The sequence below is a fragment of the Strix aluco genome, chromosome 10 (genome assembly GCF_031877795.1).
Source record: "Strix aluco isolate bStrAlu1 chromosome 10, bStrAlu1.hap1, whole genome shotgun sequence".
Classification (NCBI taxonomy): Eukaryota; Metazoa; Chordata; class Aves; order Strigiformes; family Strigidae; genus Strix; species Strix aluco.
The window spans coordinates 14,103,321-14,125,895 of NC_133940.1; the positions used below are offsets into that span (position 1 = coordinate 14,103,321).

At 43.2% G+C, this 22,575-nt stretch overlaps 1 protein-coding gene across 2 annotated transcripts in view; it reads right to left on the reverse strand.

The window, feature by feature from the left end:
- Positions 1–22,575, reverse strand: part of AMOT (angiomotin) — a 65,260-nt gene that overhangs the window by 32,056 nt on the left and 10,629 nt on the right. Inside the window, exons 1-3 of one of the 2 annotated variants that reach the window (XM_074835334.1) lie at positions 20,267–21,150; positions 6,661–6,827; positions 4,311–5,229 (exon numbers count right to left, since the gene is read on the reverse strand). In XM_074835334.1, coding sequence (XP_074691435.1) covers positions 4,311–5,182 — 872 coding nt within the window. In that variant the 5' untranslated portion in view covers positions 5,183–5,229; positions 6,661–6,827; positions 20,267–21,150. Of the gene's footprint in view, positions 1–4,310; positions 5,230–6,660; positions 6,828–20,266; positions 21,151–22,575 lie in introns of those variants that run through there. The other variant, XM_074835335.1, reaches the window with a different exon arrangement.

The following is a 22,575-nucleotide window of genomic DNA, read 5'->3' on the forward strand; positions in this document are numbered from 1 at the left end:
GTTATAATCAATTAGGGAATAACCTTGCTGTGACATTTAATCTATGATAACCTACAGAGGTTAGATCAAAAGAGACACGTTGCCAGTTTGCCTCATGGATGCAAAAGAACACCTCTCCAATTCTGAACCTACAAAATACTCTCTTCCAGTCTGAAAACAACCTGAAGAAGTTACTCGGAGAGACTGATTCTGCTGATGTCAGGGTGTTAATATTATAAGCCTAATGAGGACTATTTAGATGCCAATGCTAACAATTTGAGCTATTTGACTAAAAGCATCTCATTATTCTGCCATCAGAGACGCATGGGCAGAACCTTGCCATTTCTACAGGACCTGAGCACTAATGAAATAAAGATGGTCAAAGGAAAACAACAGCAGCAGCTAAATGCTGAAGGGGACAGTCTTTGTACTGACATGCCTGGTAATGACTTTTTTTTAAAAACCTATTGTAAAGAACAACTCTAGGAAATCATGGCTGAGTATTTCTAAACAAGATACATTTCCAAGATTTCCAGTATCTTGGCACTCACTTCCAAAGCCTCTCATAATCTTGAAATTATACCAATCTTGCGGGTTCAAGCTTAAACATGAGATCTGGGAGCCTCTAGTTCTATTGCATTACCAACAGCATTAGAGCTTCCAAAATGTCACAAATGCATTTATGTTCCCAGCAAAACAAGGTAACACAACTGCGGTAATACATCCTACCTTTTAAAAAAATAATTAAAAAAATCCCAGTAACCTCACAGTGACAGCTAGACCTTTTAAGATCTTTTATGCAAACTTTTACATACACATCCAAATAACTTTTTAGCATCCCCACTACTTTCAATTTTGTCTTATAAAATACTTATATAGAATGGTAGCAGACTTCCTTCCATGGGAGAATCAGTCCTCTGGTAACCCTGCAGTAGTAATCAAAATTATATTTGAACTAACCACTTCATGCAAAAATGCAGAAAGACTCTCAAAATACATGGAAAACAAAATTACACAACCTCCTTCCATTTGCCTCTGTGTCATTGACCTGAAAACCCCAAACGCAGGAAAAAACTCAGAGCAATAATGCCTGCAAGTGTTTAAGTTCGAAAGCATAACTTTTAAGGGCCACTTCATTTTGAAGACTGTATCACACAAGAATCTCTGCTTCCCTTACAGTCCCTGGCGCGTATCGGAGAAACACACCACGTGGGCCAAGTACAAACCTGGATTTATGGTTCTGCAACTACAAGGGTCACGTTAGCTTTTAAGTCATGAAGACAGAGACACAGAGTAAGGGCAGCTCTGCAAGCAAACCTAGCCATCAGGAGTCCTGAGGCTGCCAGGATTGCAAACATCAAGTCACGCAGAAGATCTGCGGGTAGAGCAACAAAGTGGGGAGGGCAGAAGAATGCAGAGATCAGGAAAGGTCTCTGGCTTGTTAAAATTTTTTCTGCCTTCCCAGCTTCTCTTGCCTGTTTCATGTTCAAGAAGCTACAGTTCCCCTCTCTTCCGCAGCCCTCCTGCACAAACCGGGAAACGCTGACTGCAGGAGGGAGCAGACTCCACTTGATTAGACAGCTGAAATCAAACGGATGCATTTTTGTCCTGCTTCCTAGTCATACCTGATTATCCCTCACTTTGATGCTGCTCAAGGGAATGCAGTGCACAGAAATGATTTACTAATTATGGGACAAATTCTGCAGACCTCCTCCTCAAAAAGTTTCTGTGAAGTCAATGGGATTAATCACCACAGCAGGAGCTCAGTCATTTGGGCTCTGAACAGAGGATGGCGCTTGAATCGGAGAGACAGCGAGCTTCCTCTGCGCCCAAAACTGTATCAACACGAGCCCCTTCTCCCTCATCTCTCGCTGTTCTGTCACAGGAGACCTTGCAATCCCACAGGACACTGAGCCCAAGGCACCCATCTTCTCCTCTTAGACCTGAAGGTTTGTTTTCATCACCAATGCTAAAGTGCAGCTGAGATATTAGGGAGAGAATACGATTTTGGAGCTCCACATACAGACAGCCCTCTTCCGAACTTTCTTTAAAATTTCCAAATAACTGCACGGATGCCTCCGGCATGCCTAGTATTTACATTAAACCAACACCATTACGAACATCTACGTGTTCCCAAACTTACACCGCCCAAGAGCAGGTGAGGTAAACTGTTTGCAGACTGGTTTAAACTTACCACACAGCCCATTCCTTTCCCAGACTTGGGAGGGTGAAGCATGAGAATGCTGTGAATTCCCCAATGTTTATCTTGCTCAACGAGTTTTATTTAACCGCATCGTTAGGTCACCCTCAAATTCCCCCGAACAATGAGGGGAAAAACCCGCAGAAAAGGGTGTGGCTTCACGAGCAGAAAGAAGGGGCTTTGTTTCCTTGACGCACAGTTCAAAAAATGCACACATTTACCAATCCAAATTAATCCCGATAAACACAGAGCTGCAGCACAGGAAAACTGGAGTCTCTGAAAATACTTTATCACTCCAGTGAGACTGCAGAGACACTCGTTAGCACTGCCTGGTGCGAGGCAAACGCATTCCCGAAAGTTATATGCCTTTAAAATCCTCACACCATTACCCAGCTGCACCTTTAGTAACACAGAAGGTTGCTTGTCTAAATGACAGTTTCTCTTAAAGTGTGTGGGAGAGGGAGGGGAACAGAGGACTCGCTCCCTTCCTTTGCTACGCTGCTTGGTAATTTATGGATTAGTCTTGCAATTGTTCTACTGCTACAGCATTTGCCTGCAAAGGAAACCTCTTCTCTGTGCAGCTATTTAGGTTAAAAAGTAACCTCATTAGATTCCCAATGCTTTGAAGACAAATTTCAGTTGCTTCCCCTACTGGAAACCTTGCCAGCTGAACCTTTCTCCTCCCCCCCTTCCCCCCCTCCATGTTCTTTCAAAGCAGCCAGGATCCATCCAATACAGACAAAAATCACCCTGTCTAGAGGAGCTGACTGTTGGCGTGTTTTCAAATACCTCTCCCTTAAACAGCAAGCAGGCTACATCTCAGATTCACTATATATAATATTATGAGTATTTCTGATGCAGCATAACCATTAAGGATCTGTTTCCCTTTCTTGTGTGCACAGAGATTTGAGGCCTTTGAATTTTCAAAAATATTTGCAACAAGCTTCTACAATCATTACCCCCCCTAAACCCTTTACTTCCCCTTTTCCTGGCCTCTTTATTATTTATTTAGCCAGATCAAAGGGCCTTTTCATCAGGCTTGTATGCTGCTGAAGTCATTTCAGATCACAAACAATGGTGGACAAACTCTGAAAATAGCTCCCCATAGGACTAGGAAGGTTCTGAGCAGATTCAAATTCCCCAAAGCTCAGACTCTGTTCCCAAATACAGACTGGTTTCTTCTTCATGTTCCCCTCAAAACACAATGCAGTATGTGCAAACACAAATGCACAGAGACCTCACCATTTACTTATGTAGCAACACCCTCCTGTTGCTCTTTTGTGTTACCCCTTTAGCTTCAAAATGAGGCGAAAATCATTATACCAAATCGCACATGGTCTTGGACAGAGATGAGATGGTAAGGAAACAGGTAAAGTAAAGCCATATTTTTAGCCCACCTGAATAAAACTTCATCTTCACCCACATGGACATCAGTGTTTGGCTCAAGCCAAATCTAGCTCCTTATCTAGAGGAAACCAGAACAGGCTGAGATTTCAAATGATGCAAGGAAAATTAGCGAAAGCTAAACAAGCAAGTCTGGGATGAGGCACAAAGCATGCTCCCTTTTCCACTCCTGCACTTTGGTCCACTGAAAATAAAATCCGAAAAACTCTAAAGGAAGCTCAGATGATTTTTGTTACCTGCACCATTATTGCTTTCATTCACTTTCTCATTTCCTCCATAGCATTTAGATGCAGTTTAAACCTAAAAAAAATATCTTTTGTCCGGGCAGATGTAATTAAAGAACAGCTTAAGTCTTGCAATAAGTAACTGCAAGTTTCTACAATGAATCACACCATAGCTTTGGCTTTTGTAGCAAACCTTTTCTAAGGCTTTGGAACCTCAGCATTAAACTTCCCCATGCCATAAAATCAAGCTGGCTTGTTCTGTTTTTTTTTTTTCGTTTGTGTTTTTTTTTAAAAAGAGTCAGGTCCTCTCTAAGTAAGCTACTGAAACAGGTTACAGTCCTTCCAGACACAGTCTGTAGCTAAACACAGTATGTCATCTCACATAATAAAGATGGGATCTTTGCTGAAAGAAAACCTGTCTCAGGAGTGAGGGCAATGGACTGAGTTTTATACTGTCTTTCCTTATGTGGCTGTCATGGCGTTGGTTTTAAGATCTTGCTTACCTGACTGACCCATACTCAGGGGGATGTTGATACCTCATCATAGGCCCATCAGATCTTCCCTGCTGGCTCATGCGATGATCACTATAGAAATGTCCCGAGTCCTGAGTTTTGCAGTTCATAGATGGGGTGGACACATTTTTGTAAGGATATTCTGGAGGAGGACCTCGTTGCTCCATTCCTTTCATGTTGGGCTGGGAAGGGGGCTGCACTGAGTTCTTGTAGAACTCATTGGAGCCAGAATTTTTATAAGGGTCGCTGGACTGCTGAGGAGAAAGCGGAGAGAGGGGGGAGAGCGGCGCACTCGTGACAGGCGCGTGGGCCTTGACACCGCTGGTGGCCAAGGACAGCTGCATCAGCCTCTCGCTCAAGGAGCGGACGTGCCCTTGCTTGAGGTCCTTAAGTCCTTCATCCTGGTGGACCTTCCCCGGGCTCACTCGCTGAACTGTGGGCCGCCCTTCAGTCCTCATCTTTTGGTTGGTGACCCCTGTTACATAAAAGGCTGCCCCGACACTAGCATGCGGCTGGCCCCTGAAATACTGTGACTGGACTTTGGCTTCCTCATAGGTTGGGAGATCCTCGCTGTTCTGAAGTCGTGGGGAGAGCTGTTTCTCCATGATGCTGTTGTCCACCTGTATCTCCTGGCCCTGGGGCTCCTGACGGGCAGCATGAGTCACAAGCTGGTGGTCCTGGGAGCTCAGCCCTTCGTTCTGAGATGCTGGACTCCCAGTGCTGTTGAAAGGGGGGGCATTTCCTGTGGCTTGCTGGTGTAAGGCAAGAAGGTTACGGTTGTCATTTGGGTTTCCGTATCTGAGCTGCTCCTGCAGCAGGCGCTGTAAAACTGTCGTAGCTGCTTGCTCTTCTGAATTCCTCATCTCAAACTGTGGTGCCTTTTGGGTGGAATGTAAAAGCTGCCCTTGACCTAAGGAAAGGAGACACGGTTATTAGTGCCTGAGTGGATCAAGCAAGAGACATTTAAGAGCAATGGCTTGAAATAAAGAAAAAAGCAGGTTAGATTACCAAAGGTTCCCATAACAATGGGGGTCATTAAGGCCCTTGACCCAAGAAGGACTTGCATGCCAGGGGGCAAAGCCTCAAAAGGTGATGAAAGGTGACTTGCAAGTTTATAGGAATATCAATCGACTGCAAGCTGTAGGGATGCATGCCAAATACCTCAGACAGCAAGGCTGCTTTCAGGCAGTAAGGCGACCTATAATTCACAGAATGATGGTAAAAATGCTTAAGACCTGTTTGCTTTACATGCAGGGCTACCAACAGTGAAATACACTTCCCATCTTCTGAGGCAGACAAGGATTAAAGGGTGAAATCAGCAATTTGTTAGTTTTAAGGGGAAAAAAAAAAAAAGAGAGGCCCACTGACATAGTATATGGTTCAAAGGAAGTAAAGAAATCTCTTAGCTTAGATCATTTAAAGCAATTAATGAATACCTCATTAGCCAGCAGGTTTTTAGAGTTATGAAATACCCAGAGTGAGATCAGCACCTAGTCTCCCTGATGCAGAAAACACTACATACTGGTGCAAGTGAGGACTCTCTAACTTCCTGCTATACAAAGGCAACCAAATCCTCACACATCTAAATATCGTCAGCTGAATGCATGCAAATGCAAGACGAGGAAAAAGAGTTGTCTGATCTAAGGAACAGAAAAAGACCTCTGAGTGGCAGGAGAAAACACTGTGAACCAATGAGAGAAACACAGAGAGCCAATGTCAAGTACATCCTGAGTACAGATTAAGTCAGTGACCGATTACACTTCACTCAGTCTCCCAGTGGAATCAGGAATTTGTCACAGGAACTCAAGCCCATTGGCCTTGCATGAGTTAAAATATTCAAAATTAATGATACCTTTGAGACTTTTGATTAGAAGCAGAGCTACTTTTGAGCTAGAACAGTTTAGAACAGAGAGTATGCTTTACTTGTTGGCTAAGCTGTGGCTCTGCCCTGACAGCAGATTGCATGTTGGTATTCTAGTCCTTTTTTTGACACCTTTTTTCTGGATAACATTGTCCCTTAGCAAAAGGTAATTTGCTCCCAACAGTTTGCTCCCTGGCAGAACCAGGGATGGACTGCAGGAGACAGGAGACCTGAATGGTCTGCTTTGTTCTGCATCTCCACAACCACCCAACTTCTTCCCTCAGGCCAGCCTACCACAGGAGTCTACCATGTAACACAAGGCCCCGACGCATCAGGCAGACAGAACCCTTCTGCAAGCATTAATGAAGAGAAAATTAAAATCCACCTCATCCCAGGATGCCTCATCAAAGTAGGAATTCAGTCCCTGTTAACTGGCCTGGAACATGATTCTTCTGAAACCCTATTTGAAGTGGCACATACCTATTTCCTTCACTTTGACTTCCTTGGTAAGGAGGAGCAGTTCTGCCACATGGAGGGGACACCCACAGCCTTCCTCCCGCAAGTCCAAAATCTCCACTCAGAGATGGCTTCGGTCTCCTCTTCAGTAGGCCAGATCACTTGATACTCTCCTCGCTTCCAAAATAATTCTGAGGAAACCATTGAAAACATCATTTTAATCAGCAGATGAGACCCTAGAAATAATAAATTCTGGCCCATATTTCAGATTTTTCTTTTGTAGCTTCTTGTTTTCTCCCAGAGCCCAACAATTTTGATCCCTTTAGGATGAATGAACCCCCCATCCCTAGCAATCTACTCCAGCTGCTGCTTTAATCATGACAATTTCTGCTCCAAGATTAAATGTTGCCAAGTAATGCTCTGTCCCATCTGTGCCTCCAAGTGAAACAGTGATTAAAACCCGCTAATTCTTTAACTCCATTGTTTTATTTTTTGCTAAGAATGAAAGCTGCAGCACAGATGATGATACCCTGTGCTTACAGCTCCTTTTCCAGTGGTGCCGTATATTTCAAACTGTATCAGCAGAAATCCTTTGATTAAAGGTGATAGAGTTAAATGCTTTATAAACTTCAACAAATTATGCCTCAGAAATGACTCTGAGAATAATCAGTGTAGGGATATTATAAGCTTTATTTTACAGACTGTGAAAGTGAGAGCAAGAAAAGGACACTGACAAAGTATATGGCAGAAATATATTGCAGAGCACAGCTCTAATTCCCAAAACATTCTTTAATTATGTTACTTTCCTGTTTCAGAATATAAAGCACCAAAGAAACTTTAACCACTGAGAGGAGAATCAGGAGAACACAGAAAAATGTGTATTTAGGTGTGTTACTCAAGAAGCAGTGAAATCTACTACTGAAGGTGTCCTAAAGAAAAAGGCAAACAACACAAAAGAAATGGAACATACTTGTGCACTCGATGTGCTTATACTTTAAGGGCAGGCAACTGAAACAGAACTAGTGAAATTAAAAATATTCACTGAGATGTATAATTTAACTTAATTTTCTGGAATGTTGCAAAAAATAAAGTGAACAGATGTAGTGAAGGAATGCAGACGTGGATACTTCTGTCTCTGTCTTATTATGGCACACATCCACACCCAACAAAAATTATCTCAGATCTGCAAGTTAAATGCTTGAGGTGTCAACAGCAATTTCAAGGCACATGAGCAATATCTAACTAGAGAACAACGCTGTGTTGTGTGGTATGGTACTTCAAGATGGTGGTTGAAAAAAACATCTAATGTCAAATTCTTAACTGGTGACTTAGCTCGAGAGGGATATATTGAAAACAGCTGCCAGCAAATATGCAGTAAAGAACCTTTAAACCAGGCATTAAGATAGCAGATAACTAGAGCAATTTCTAGCCTCTTTTCCCAGTGTTGCACAACAGAAGTTAAGGATTCCTTGTCCCCCTCATACCAGTATCACCACTGACTCCTTTTTTTTTTTTTTTTTTAAACAAAGTTGCCCTAAGCAACCCTTTTTATTAAAGCATAAAAAGGCTTTTATTATGCAATATGATGCTGCCTTTCCACCCAAAGATTTCTTTTGTCTCAACTGGAAAAATCTAAGGGGGGGGTGTGTTTATTTTTTTAATACAAAGATACAACCCAGCTTGAGATTCTGCCTCTCTGCCTTAAAGATTTTCTCAACAGACAAATTCAATCTGTGCACATTTAACTCCTTCATACATTCAAGGAAGTAAATCTGTAAGCAACCATTTCACACACAGAGTTTCACTTCACAGCAATACAAGCTTATTCTGCGGATCCAATGAAGGGAGGGCACAGTTCACACTGAAAGTATTTGCTGGAACTGAATACTACTAATTTTAGTGTGGATGTAAACTAGGAATCAGCCTGGAAATCCAAAACAAAAGGTGGACTGAGATATTCTGGCCAATAAATCCACTTTCTTTAAATACCAACTGTTAGCATTAAGCCTATTTTTTCCAGCTTTATCCCATTATTTTTAATTAACAAAGAAAATCTTGTGCAACTAACTTGGGTGGCAGCATTCCTGGAATCCGCTTTCTGAGCAAGCTGGAAACTCATGGTAGAACCAGTGAGTTAACTTTTTTATGTAATGAAACAGAAAAATGAACAGTATAATCAGTACTGAAGCCCATGTGTTATTTATTTGGACACCAAACTCTATTTGTGTTAGCCTCTTCCAGCAATTTCAGTTTTCAGCGTGCCAAAGATCAAAATTAGAGAGGTGCACTGGAAAAGTTGTTGTGATAGAGCTGGAAAAAAATCGGAATAGGTTCTGTAGACATTTTAAACAGACATATTTGGGGGTTTAGCCTAAATCTATTATGATGGATATGGTTGAATTCAGACTACCAACAACTCTGCAAAACTGTACTGGCTTATGGACTGGATAGTGTACTCTTCATAACCGCAAAGCTAGAAACACCTTGCTTTTCAAGTGAAAAACTCAGTCTCAGAACAATTCTGTTCCAAGGAACCACTGTGAGGTAAGATTTCCCAGGCTCAACCAAGTTCACAGTTTGCTCCTGAGCATCGCAGCTTTACCATCTTACTACTTTATTCTAACTTCTCGTCTGAAATTATTCATGGTAACTTTACATTTGTATGTTCTCGAGTGAAATATCAGAGTCTAGAACTGGTAAAACTACCACAGGAATTGCAAATAATGCACATAACCATGCTGAGATCAAGAATGGGCATAAAAGGGGAGGTAGTGTAGGTACACTTCAAGGAAGAAAAGACCCATGTTTGCAGGGCATTGTGTAAAAACTCAGTAGCTGAGGCTTCTGTCTTAAACATCAGGTAATTATGCACAAGAACCTTGCCAGTCCCTTGTGAGGAAGAAAGATTAATGAAGAATTTAAAATTATAATACTGCCAGGCTGTAAGGAACCAAAGCAGCACACTTCTGTACAGTGTGCAAATATTTTTCAGCATTATAAAAATAAACAAGCTTAGACAAGTGAGCTACTCACCACTGTTTGATGAGTGGCTATAATGCTATAGCTCAATTAACCTGCATGGAGCAATAATAACCTCACAAGCGAAGAGAAGCATCTTTCTTTAGCTTGTGAAACTAAGAGGAATGCAAGAGTCCCTGTGAGGACAGCCTGTACATACTTGCCCAGAATTACTGCTTAGCCAAGAAGCTAATTAGCTTACGCATCAGGTGGGATGGGAACAGGTTCACTACCCCAAAAGGGCTGGAGTACAGTTAAGCGCTTTCAGTTTTACTACTAAATTTTGTGTCACTCATACACAAAACAATCCAGTGACAGACTTCAAACTCAAGCAGTGAGTTTTGCTAATTCTATGTTTTTCTTCAAAGATGTGCCTGTGATACTGCTTATCCCGGTTGGCAACAGGTGATGGGATGCTATCAGTTAGATGAAGTCTTAGGTTGTTTTTTTAGGTGCACATGCATTCCTGCACACTGTAATAGAAGAGGGGAACACAAAACAGAGATAGCATAGAAAGAACTGGCTGTGAAGTCCCCGGGCAACCACAGAGGCCAGCTCACATGCTGAGTCACCCACTGTTTAATAGAAATATGCCTTTGCTACATGGCCTATGCAAAACCCAGCAGGCTGACTGCCCGATCCTGCAAAATTCACTTAACATGAGAATCTATAAGACCACTGGAAACATGGCTATTCCTCACACACACTCACTTTGAAGTGGCTATGAGTACCAGACTCACAAGGGTGAGGTCCAAAATTATTTAATGAATAGTGCAGGTTATCACTAAATGCTCTTCATTTCATTTCAGTCCTACCCACGGAGGAGGAAGGGAGAGAATACGCAATAGGATAGTCCTTGAGGATAAAGGTTCCCAACGTCTGGCGCCAACACCCAAAGCTACGAGGCAGCGCACAACAAATCCCAGAGTTGTGATAGCATTTTAGCACCTGCTGCTAACCAAAAGTGGGTTTCAGACTCCAACCATAAACACTTCCCCAGCTTTCATTCAACCATCCTGTCCCTGCTTGCCTAGATCTGCTGACTGTGGCTCAGGTGATCTCGGAGGGTGGCACTGAGCAGGTGCATGGAGCAGTGCCAACATTACTCATCTTCATACCAGAAGGACAGAGTCACTGGGCAAACGAGAAAAACTTCCTTCTTTTGACTAAAAACAAGAACAATGTCACCCGGAGGGGTGCAAATAATATGCATACCCATTATATTAGATCATCAGGAAATTATAGCGAGAGGCCACCAGAACACCCGAAGGTTGATCACAGTTCTAACAACTGTTCAGGCCAAACCAAGTCCACCTTCTCCTAGAACTAGACTGCCTTGCTGAGAACCACTAACCATTCTCCTCAAATGCTAATCGTATTGGGATTTCAGCACAGAACAGCACAAGACAGCCTGGCAGGCCTGAAGAAAAAGCAGCAAGTTGATGGGTCTGGCTTGAGATAAGTAAGTCAAGACATCAACATAGGAAGACCTCCTCTAAATAACATTTCTAAGGAAAAAACTGAGAAGACCTTAGTTGGCCTTTGAATTAGTGCTCCTTCACTATAAAGTATCAATTACTTCACAGGGAAGTACCTATAATCTTCACCAACACAACTTAGGTTTTATATTACAAAGGAAAAAAAGAAAATAATAAACACGTAAAAAGCCTGGTATAAATAGGAATGCTTCATGGCTTTTAAGCATTTTGATAAGAATGCTATGGAATTTCAAGTTCGTCCAGAAAATTTCAAAAGTCAGGGGGGCAGGAGAACTTATCCTGAATATACTGGTCTAATAGCAAAACCAGTCTATGTATATTCATTCAGCTGTTTTTATTGGGAATATTTCTACGTGAATACATCACATCATTCAGTTACTTAAATTGTTATGCAGCACTACCAAGCGCTAGTCACACATCTGCAGAGAGACAACCCTTTAGTGGCATGTACCACAATTCTGCATATTTATTGAAACACTAATTCCAGCACAAGCAACGGGAGCTTTGCTATTAACTTCATAAAGGCCAAGATCTCACCTTTTAGATGTCTTCTTGATAAAACCAGATTAAGTTTACACAGGTTTAGTCACATCAGATCTCATTTCAGAGGACTGCCTCTCAGCGCATACGGAGCAAGAATCATCTGCTTCAAACTTCACAGATTTCCAGTAATTATCCTTGTAGAATTGGGGAATTGTTGTAAACCCAAGCCGCAATTTTAATTCAACATCATTTTGTTTTGTCTTTTAAGAATGCTCCACTTCTTGCTGCTGCTAGCACTCAGGCAGCGCCCTGCTTCTGTCGTCAGCAGCCCCTGTCCCACAACTATCCCAAGTATGCCTCAGCACCATTTTCATTGCATTGTGTGGTTTCTCCATTCCTTCACTGATTTAGTCCAGGCCTCTCCTCGGGGCTCTCAGATAATGAAAACCATGTGAGAGTAAAATGTAATCTTCAAACACGCAAACCAGTTTCATGTGCATTATCAGAAGGGAGCAAAACGTTGACAGTGCATCATTTGTCCCTACCGATAGGATCAGGCTGTTTTAATTGCTGGTGAGATAAAAAAAGATTAGAATCACCATCTACATTAAAAATAAAGTCAAAATTCAAACCTAAAATCTTAAGTCCTAAAAACAATGGAAATAAAATCCCCAAACAGATATATCTGTTTTATGCTACCTTAAGGTAGTTTTTCCTCGTATGTCAGTTGTCACATCCTGAAAATTTGTACCGTAAGTTGACACAAATAAAAACTGCAGGTGGAAAAGGGTGTAGAGAAGAAAACAATCACTATGGCCTAACTTTAGCATGGAATTTTCTGGGTTTTTCTTGCATTACCACAATTTAAACTATTTTAAGCCCCCATGTGGAGGAGCTCTTCTTATTTCACAAAGTAGTTCTACAGAATTTAACAGGACTAGTTACAGAATACAAAAAAGCAAGCAGGCACGGCCCTTCCTTTTTTCAAAGGGCTGCTTTTTTTTTTCTTTGTAAAAAGAAACATTTAAAATACAGGTTACTTATCAGTTGTCAGTCAGCTTAACTGGCAGCTGGCAATGCTCATTCTGAGATGCTGTGGCTCAAGGAAGGGAACAAACCTAATACAGTACTGGGACAACCCAGTATCATGAAGCAAGCCCATTTTGTGATCTCAATGGGTATTTAAAAGTAAAACCCAACAGAAGATCCAGACCACCAAATTTTTAGAAAGCAAGGATGTTATAAAAGTGGTTTTGGTGTTGTTCTTTTATCATAACCACCTGGGTTTTTCATGTGCACCTTGTAAAAACCTTTAATTACTTGTAAGATGATTAATTAAGCCTCACCACCACACTGGGAGGAAGATATTACTATTACATTTTAGCACAGCACTGATTGGCTAAATCCTGGCTTACATTTATGTTTTTGTTGCCACAACTATGTCACTCGGGGAATTGATTTCTTTCAATGTAACTACTCCCGCAACCACTCTAAAGCAGATGCAATTACACTAGGAAATAATTGTTTTTAGGTATATTACTTAGGAAACCTTGTGTAAACCATACCAGCAAAACTTCTTCCTTGCTAATATAAAATTCATCACTACTAGAAAGATTTTCCACAATAAGTGGAGCAGCAAATATTTTAAGCATACATCCTGCCGAAATGTTTTTGATTGAGGATGTAGGCAGCCCAGAACTTGTGCAAGCAGAAGGCAGGGGAACTTTCTGAGTATTTTCTACAGCTGGAGAAGATACTTCTCCAAGGTATCCCTAGCAGCTGCAGAAGAAAAAAAGTTAGAGCTACACAATATTCCCCTAATGAAGGAAATCTGCATTTTTGTGTTTTGGTGGTGCAGTGTCAGCAACTAATAACACACCATGATCTTTACTCCACTTAAACACTGAGATGTGCTAAAATGAACTTCACTGAACACGCAGAAACCACAGGTAACATGTTGCTCCTTAAGCACAAATCCAAAATAATTAACCATGCCCCAGCTCTCATTCAGAGCTGTAGTCAATGCCAGCAGTGCTTGCAGCAGGAAATGCACTGAGCTCTCCACCGCCTGAGGAATGTGAGTGCTAGGGCCTCACTCGGCCTGGAAAACCTGCTATCCTGCGTCTCGCAAGGCAGCACATAGCTGAAGTGCTCCCTCAGAGCCGTCAGCCTCCCACAAGCACCATCTTGGACCCTGATCTCCATTTCAGCCTTTTGACATTGCTCCATGGAAACATCCCTTCAAAATGCCACCTGAGCAGTTTGGGATGGGGCCAGTGGCCTCCCGTACAAATTTTCTCATGCCATCCCTACTTCCCCAAATCAGAAATGCACTGGTCTTTTGCCAGGTGGTAAATCCACTCTTCCCCCATGGGTGCTAAGACTTTTTTATTAGTTACTCTTTTTTAAAACAAAATCTGAGTGCTCCACACCTGACCCCAACTTGGCAACAGTAAAAGCTGTGTTTTTTTCAGTAACTTTGGAGTGCTCTTTTCTGTCTGGTCTCTACAGTTCCCTGATCTTACCTTAGACTACAGAACTGCTCTCAGTCTCCTCAACGTTCATCATTTTGCAGTAAAAAGTGTTTCAAATTTGTTTTTATCTAATATTAATATCAGCACTCAGTTGTGGTGATTTCAGTAAACTATAGATTACCAATTCCTTGTGCACCTCCATAGGCTATCTTACACTGTTTTCATGTTCTGTGTCTCCAGACATATGGAGGAGGTTTCAGCTTTGTTTCTTTCCAAAAAGACAATGGAAAAAGTAGGAAGATATGTTTTCCCACCCTGTTTTTCCCAAGCCCCACAACAAGACAGGCTAGCCCTAGTATGAAGCAATAAAATTTGTTTCAGCTGCACGCAGAACCACCCAAATTAGAACAGCAGGAAGAGTCCACCAAACCCTGAAGTGAACAAAGTCACTGAAATGTGGAATTACTTTCCTTGAGGGTTACAGTAAATAATCCTAAAAGATTAAGTAATTCTTTTAAAAAACAAGTTGTGTAGAGTCACAAAGCATTTTAAAGCAAACAAACATTACTGTGATAAAACTCTTAGATAAGGTCTTACAAATGCTAATTAATTCATTAAACAAAAACTTAAATTGGCTTAATTCATAGACATTCATGTAAGAGAACTGCTCAACATCTTGGTCTACAACTAGACACTGTAAGTGCTTTGCTAATACAAATAACAGCAAGGCCTTTAAAAACCAATTTTATTATATCCGTGAACTTTTTCATGGTTTAAAAAAAGTCCTGGTTCTATATTCTAACCAATACTGATGAACTTTATATAGTTCAACAATAGTTATCAAGGAAAATGACCAGAGACCTCTCCAAACTCCCAAAGATTTTCAAATATTTAGTATTTAAAAAAATAAAAGGTTATTTTAAGCTTAGACACAACCAAACTAGACAACAGTCATTCTGTGAGTGGATGAGAAAGTAAAAAAGCAACCAGTATGAATGGCAGTATTTATCTCTGAACCCTGTCTGCAGGACCAAGAATGCAGACTGCGTGCCAGTAAAATATGAGACGATTCAGCTATTAGAAATAGGAGAGAGCACTCACTTTTCCAGCACCAACCTAGCAATACAGGAGCTGCTCCCAACAAAGCATGACACATCGAACACCCATCATGAAGGATGATCACAACTCATGATCCCCAGGCACTACAGGAGACCCCAACACATGTTCATCCTTTGCTTAAGCTAAGCACCTCACACAACCACTACTCTACTAAGACACGATTTTAAGGCTTTGAGAACTCTGTTTCCACAGGCCTTTTTATTTTGTTATCAGTTTTTTGTTTTGTTCATGACTTTTTCTTTTCCACTCCTATTCATTCACCTATTCATTCCTCATTCACCAATCTCCCACTCACATTAAATGCCTGGTTTGCTCTGAGTAGTCATTTATACACAGGTAATTCTAAATATATTTTTACTTAAAAAATTATACCCTAGTGTCTAGGTAAACACAAATTCCATTAACCCTGAAAAACTCCTTTCACTTACAGGCATAGTACGCAAGTAAGACAAATGTTATATTGCACATTTAAGAATTAATTACTCCTAGGAGCTCCTTTACATTATTATTCCCAAAAATTGTTGAGATTTTTTTTCTATCTTGAAGATTACATTTCAAGGCTATTCTGGAGAGCCAAGCAATGTGCAAGATTTGGATATTTGCCGACTTTAGAGTTCTCCATACAATACAGTATTTGCACATGGACACAATTGCAGCATCAGATCTGTTCAAAGCATGAACCAAATACTTTCACAAAAGCTGAAGGTATGGCCATAGCATGGAGGCTGCAATATGCAATTATTCCTGTGGCCGGCACTGCATTCCAGAGCTTTTTTGGGAATACACTCTCTCCTGTTGAAAAGGGTTTAACAACTGAAAAGCTCCTGCAGCCAAACTGGACTCACAGGGCAGCTATGTGCCTGTTCTTTCATAAAGACAATGATTTAAAGCCTACAATATGATGATGCCATATATGGGGCACATACAGAGAGAAGACCAGGCATAAGAGTTAGATGAAAGTCTAATCTAGAAAGTAAATACTCATCAGAAAGTAAGACAAGCAAAGAATTCCTGAAAGCAGAAAATGAGCTTAGAGAAATCGGTTGTGGCCCAGATTCAACACAATGGACTAAATCATTTTGACAAATCCTCTAGTGCTTCCTGAAACTTTATAACCCCAGCAATGGGCAATTTGGAACACTTCTATGAAGAACCAAGAGATCCAAGTCCTCTCTTGTATTTCAGTGGATAGGAGAAAGAGAGCCTTGAACCTTATTGCCAATCACCAAGAATGGCTGTTCTCACACTATTATAAACATTCGGTCTCCATGGAAGGGGGATACCTAGCAGCAAACATTGGCAACCAAGGACATTCCACTCCCACTATATCGTCCACAACAGCAAAGAGGAAAAAAAATCCAATTAGGAAACCTTCGAGAAGACTTCTTCAAAAGTGAGTGTCTGAAAATACCTTGAAATATCAGAATGTGCAACAACAGTTAGATGGGGGAAAACAGGCATCTTACTTTATTCTGAAAGCATTTACACTTCACCCCAAAGTGGGAACATCTAATAATCCAAGAACCTTTTGCCAAGAACAAGGTCATAGTTTTCTTTTTAATTCAGAACAGAACCTAACACACACCATACTCTGCACTGAATGGAGAATCTCATAAATTACAGGTGTTTGGAGCCAGGTTTTAGTTTAATACAAACTCTTAACATGTAAGAACTTTCTTATAATGGGTTTTGTCTTCCTGTCAGGTTGCAGTTCTGCAGCTCTTTAAAGGTTGTCAGTAAGAATGAAGCAAGAACTGCAAAACAAGAGTTCTGCCCCAAGAGAGGTACGAACAGATATATTTATTCACGGTATTTATACATTAACATATACTTGGACTGTTGATAATTCTTGAATTAAAGACTTATCTCTGTATTAATACAGCAACATCCTAAATGTACATCAGATTTTTCTCCACATTAAGAAAATAAAGCCTTTAATGAGCTGAAATTTCACTTCAGCTGTTCATTCATTGTAGTCACAGTGAGCCCTAGCCATAGACCAAGACATCTTTGTGTTGGGTGCTATACAGAATTAAATGGTGCAAGTTGTTCCATCAAAAAACACCACCACCACCACCCCCAAAAAAAATCACATTACACTCACTGGAGACAAAGGAAGGGATAGAAGAAGAGAAGCGTTTATGCTTTGAGAACTTGTGGGTTGCAAATTCTCAGTTTCACTGTCATGGTTAGGAAAACATGGCAGTAAAGCAATGTAACCTTATTTCTAAATAAACAAAAAGACTGGTCAGTCTGCTGATGAAAAACAGAATAAAGAGAACAAGAGAACTATTAAATTATCTATACTTCTGGGATTCTTGCTATTCTTTTGCAAAGTGAATAGCTTATGCTAATCAGGATGCATCTGAAATACATCATTCAAGCCTTCTTGTACAAATATAGTTCTTATTTATCCAGAAAGATCCCCACCAGCTGGCAATGTTTGCATACAATGTTAAACCCAACTTCAAGAGCCCATGCATTATGAGTCATTTCACATTTAAAAACATTAGTTCTCTTCGCTGTTCTTGAAGATGGTGTATCCCACGAGAAGCATTTTAGTGGAATTCAACAATAATACACCATGCTACCATCCTACTTCCTCTAGCACAAAGAATTTACAAGTTTTCTGTTGTTTGGTGGTTATTTTTCTCGTAACAGTGCTTTGGCTACAGAACATCTTTGGAGAAGGGACAAAAGGATTTGCACCAATCCCTTCTATATGAATCAAATATTTATGCTATGCCCTCTTCAAGCACTTTCATCTAGTAACCTATGGAATGTGATCTCCTGACCTTAACCCTCAAGCACGTCTAAATCAGCTGCCCTTTGAGCTGTATTACAGACTACAGAGAATTTTTATACATTTGTATTACATATGAAAACCTTGTGGCCCAGCTGCAGCATTCTGTGCTACAAAGCATACATTAGTCCAAAGTCGTTCAAGCATGCTTCAGGAAGGAGCAATACTTTGATTCTCCCATGTTTATGGCACAATCTAATGTCATGTTCACAATAAACAGGTAGAATGATGAACCATGCTATCAGTATATTAACCAGCCATCACAATTTAAAGGTGTCATGCCAAAAATACCACAATGATGAGGTGTCAGCACCACCGCAATCCCATGTCCCAGTACATGGCCCATTCTGCCTAATCCGCACTGCCCAGCTTCCTTTCCACCTCCAGCCTCCACCCCAGGGCAGGCAGTGCTGCCTGCAAAACACCTCTAGAACCAGAGACAACGAGCTTGGGGGAAGACCAGGCGCCCCTTTCCCTCCTCCTGGAAATCCTATCCTTTCCTCAGAAAAGCGCTAGAGAAGAAACAAATCATTCTGTGTTGTGTTTGTGGCTCCCAGGAATGTTTTAAGGACAGGGGTTACGTGGCAAATAAGCGTCCTGGAGAAAAAGAGGAAATCAAGTGCCCCAGAGGAACGTGCAACTTCAACTGTGGGACAAATTTTTCCAGGGTCAGCTCATGACCCTACTCCTAGAGCAGTCACTGAGGTAAGCCTGGTGAAAGTCTGACCCAAAGATTTAACAGGGTCATGGTCTTGATGGTAGGGTTCATGTTTTTATATCAGCCCTGAAAAACTGACATGATGCTGCCCATCGCTCACACAGCAGCAGCACAAGGGTGTACGGAAAGCTCGAGAAGATGATTCTTGTGTTCCCACCCTGACTTGATAGAAAGGCTCAGTCCCCAGAAAAAGTCAAGGGTAGCAGAAAAAAGTGAGACAGCAGCCAAAACTTATGCCATGTCCTCTCCCCCAAGATGGATCCAGCTCGCAAGGTGCCCCACTGGCTGTTGCACCTCAGCAGAGCCTGAGGCGCCCTCAGTTCTGTAAGGGTCCATCAGCTCAGAGCTCACTGACTAGCTGCCCCCCCTCTAAGGCAGGAACAAGACACCTTTTCCACTTTCTTTGCCCACAGAAATCACTACAGGAAAGGGGGGGGGGGGGGGGGGGGGGGAAGAGGAACAGAGACCACAACAGACCAATATGTAGCATTTCCTGTATCATCTACAGGAAAAAACCACTCAGTGGGGAAAAGGATGATGTCAAGGCTGGTTTCACCACATGAACAGACAGATCCTCCTGCCGGGGGATGCTGTGTGTTTCCACAGGGAATATAATCCTCCCTGCAAAGAGGAGCCCTACTACCAGCCACACAAAATTCCACAGGTCCTTCCCTGCACAAAGAGCTGGTAGCGATGAAACTCTGGCCGTGGGGCAGTGGGTACAGAGCTGGGGGAGAAGGGAAATGGGAAATACAGCACCCATCCAGCACTTGGCCCCTACAGAAAGGAGTATGCTACAAAATATGTTTCCCTGCACGGAGACTGGGCCTCCATCCAGTTATTATGTGCACATGTCCCTGCTGCGTTTTCAGTCTTACTTTCAAATAAATCTCAAAACAAAGAAAACATATCCTCATACTCACTCTGTACAGTGCCAAGCATGTTCCCAGCCATGTTCAATAATCTGTTAAGGTGTGTTAATTATGGAGGTTCAACACTTTTACACCTTGTGACACAGTAGTAAAGCACTTGATGTAAAACAAATTCCAATGTGAAAGAAGAAATCTCAACTGACTGTGGAAGCCCTGTTTGCACGCGTGCATACATAAACGCACATACATGCTTCTCTGTGAAGCATGACGAGCAAAGACAATCTCAACACGTGGATAACAAGCACAATGACTGCGATTATTTTCTCAAAGAAAAGAACACCACAAGAAACGCGTCTGCTTTCAAATACAGCCTGACACAAACCCACTTCAGCAACTTCCACAGAATTTTACTTTATCCAATTACACATAAGTACATCACTATTAATTTTTGGCTATTTACTGCCAGTGGTGAAATGGGTGGACAAGTGTATTTTTTTGCAAGAATTTTGCAAGATGAAGAGCAATCTTTACAGGAGGAGAGAAGTGATGGACAAAAGCTGACAGAGAAGAAAGTCAGCCTAACTCCCAGGTTTAGGCTGCAAGAATGAATGCCGAGTCCTTTGCGCCATGAGCACGTCTCTTACCTACTGATCTGCTGAAGACAAAAGGGTTTTCTTCTTTTCAGAAACTGGACACTTGTAGCTCGTTGGGTCAGTCACACAAAGCTTCCCTGCTGCCAAAGGTATTTTTTTTTCCCCTCGGGTTTTTGTTGTTGTTGTTTGGTTTTTTACCCCAGAGAGTAAAGGGCAGAACAGTGGATTCAGCAAGGGCAAAGGGTGGAATTCGAGACTCAACAGGCGAACTGCAGAGCTCTCTCCAAAAGATGTTGTATTTCAAGGCGCTTTCATTTGCAAATCCTTCTTCATCCTCAGTGTCAATAAAATTGGAGGGGGGGGGGGGGAGTAAACTTTTTTAACTGCAGAAATAAACCGGACTCCACAGAAAGGGGAACGTGATATGAACTGGATTTGTGGCTCGACTTTTTATTAAAAATAAATATGCTTTCAGACAGGCAATCAAGATAGCTGGGTAAAAATCCAATACAGTCAGAGAGGACCTCCTGGATAGCGGTATCTCAAGAACGGCAGAACAAACAAAAAGAAGAGGAAGTCTGCGTCCCGGCGGAGGTGGCCCGGCACAGGCTCCGCTGTCAGTGGCAGCGCCGGCGGGGGCACTCGCAGCGCCCGCGGCCCCGGCAGGGAAGAGCGGCCCGCAGCATCGCGGCCGGGGGAGGCTGCTCCGCTCCGCTCCGCGCCTCCTTCTCCGCGGTTACCTGTGCGCAGCGGGGCGAGGCGAACACGGAGGAGCCGCGGGGCTGGGGCGGCAGTGTCCCCCGGCAGAGGCTCCCCGCGGCAGCAGGCTCCCACCGGCAGGGCAGAGCAGGGTAGGGCAGGGCCGGGCCGGGCCGGGCAGCTCCGCTCCCTCCTCCGCCTCCTTCCGCCTCGCTCTGCGGCGCGGGCGCCCCGCGGGCCGGCGCTCCGCCAGGGCGGGCAGGAAGCGCCCCGCCGCCGCCGCCGCCCCCGCCCGGGGACCGCCCCCCGCCCCGCCCCGCCCGTCACTCCGCCGCCGGCCCCGGCCTCTCTGATGCGCGGGGCGGCGGCGGCAGGGAAGCCGGTCCCATCCCGGGAGAGCAGCGCTGAGCCGCCGCTGGCCCCCCAGTGCTCCCCCGCAGGGGCGAGCTCCGGGCGGCCGCGGCGCGCAGCCCGTGCGCTCCGGCAGCGGCGGGCGGGGCGCGGGGGGCCGGCGGGGCGCGCAGGCCGCTGCCCTGCCCCCGGCCTGCCGGGCAGCAGGCCCCGAGGAGCTCCGGCCGCGCCAGCCGGTAACGTGCCTGCGAGCGCCTGGGCCGGCCCTGCCGCAGCCCGCAGCTCAGCACGGAGGGCGATGAGGGCTTCGTCTGAGCTCCCTCGTCACTCGGCCGCCTGCGGAAGCGGGCGCAGGAGCTGGCCCCGAGGTGTCGGAACCATTCCCCCAAGTCAGTGGAGTTCAGCGGGTTTATGCCAGGGGATCTGACTCACCCGCTTTTTGCTGGCCAAGTGCTGAAAACAATTGAAAGGGTGGCAAGAACTGATCACAACTAACTGCATATAAGCAGGGTATTAAAGGAGTTCCCTGTATATAATGTTCTGCTGGAAACTAAAATATACATTGTGTAGTCTTCCAAGGCTCAGTCCATCACAACAGGAAACACCCCCAGACCTCTACTACCCTGCCACAGCCAGATCTAATGGTTGATGTGGAAAGAGGAGATGGAAGAGACGTCAGTATTTTCCCAAATGCAGCCCAGATTTTGCTGTGTTTCATCATTTTACCACACAATAAAATATGGTAGCCCCATTCAGAGGTGGTTTTTGTTGAAGGCTTTAGTGCCTGGAATCACACTGTAGACTTTCAACTTAAAAAATAGTTTGGTTTTAAGAACATAGCACCTTTGTGCATGTCTCCCCATTTAAAGAATGACAGTAAAAGGATACTAAAACACTGATAAAAAGAAAGGCTTAAGCCAGTCTCCCTGTTTTGGAAGATCTAGTAGCACTTGGTAATGGCAATAACACGGTCATCTCTGCAGTGGTACCAACCTCTGGGTGAGAGAGGCAAAGCTCTTGTTCTGAAATGGGGTAAGCAGCATTAACTTCTCCCAGCCTGATGCCTGTCATCAGGGCAGATCTCCCATCTAAACAAGGCCCGAGATAACAAACTGGTCCTTCAGTGGGGACGTACTGGTGTACAAACAATGGTACCTTTGCCTTTCTCACAATCCACCTCCTCCTCTGCCTTTCGCATACAATGCACTCAAATCCTCCCGCTGTGAGGTCACTCCAGAGGACAATCTCCGAGTGACAGCTTCTACCTGTCTCCTGTTCACTAACTTGTAATTTCAAGAAAGAGCAAAACA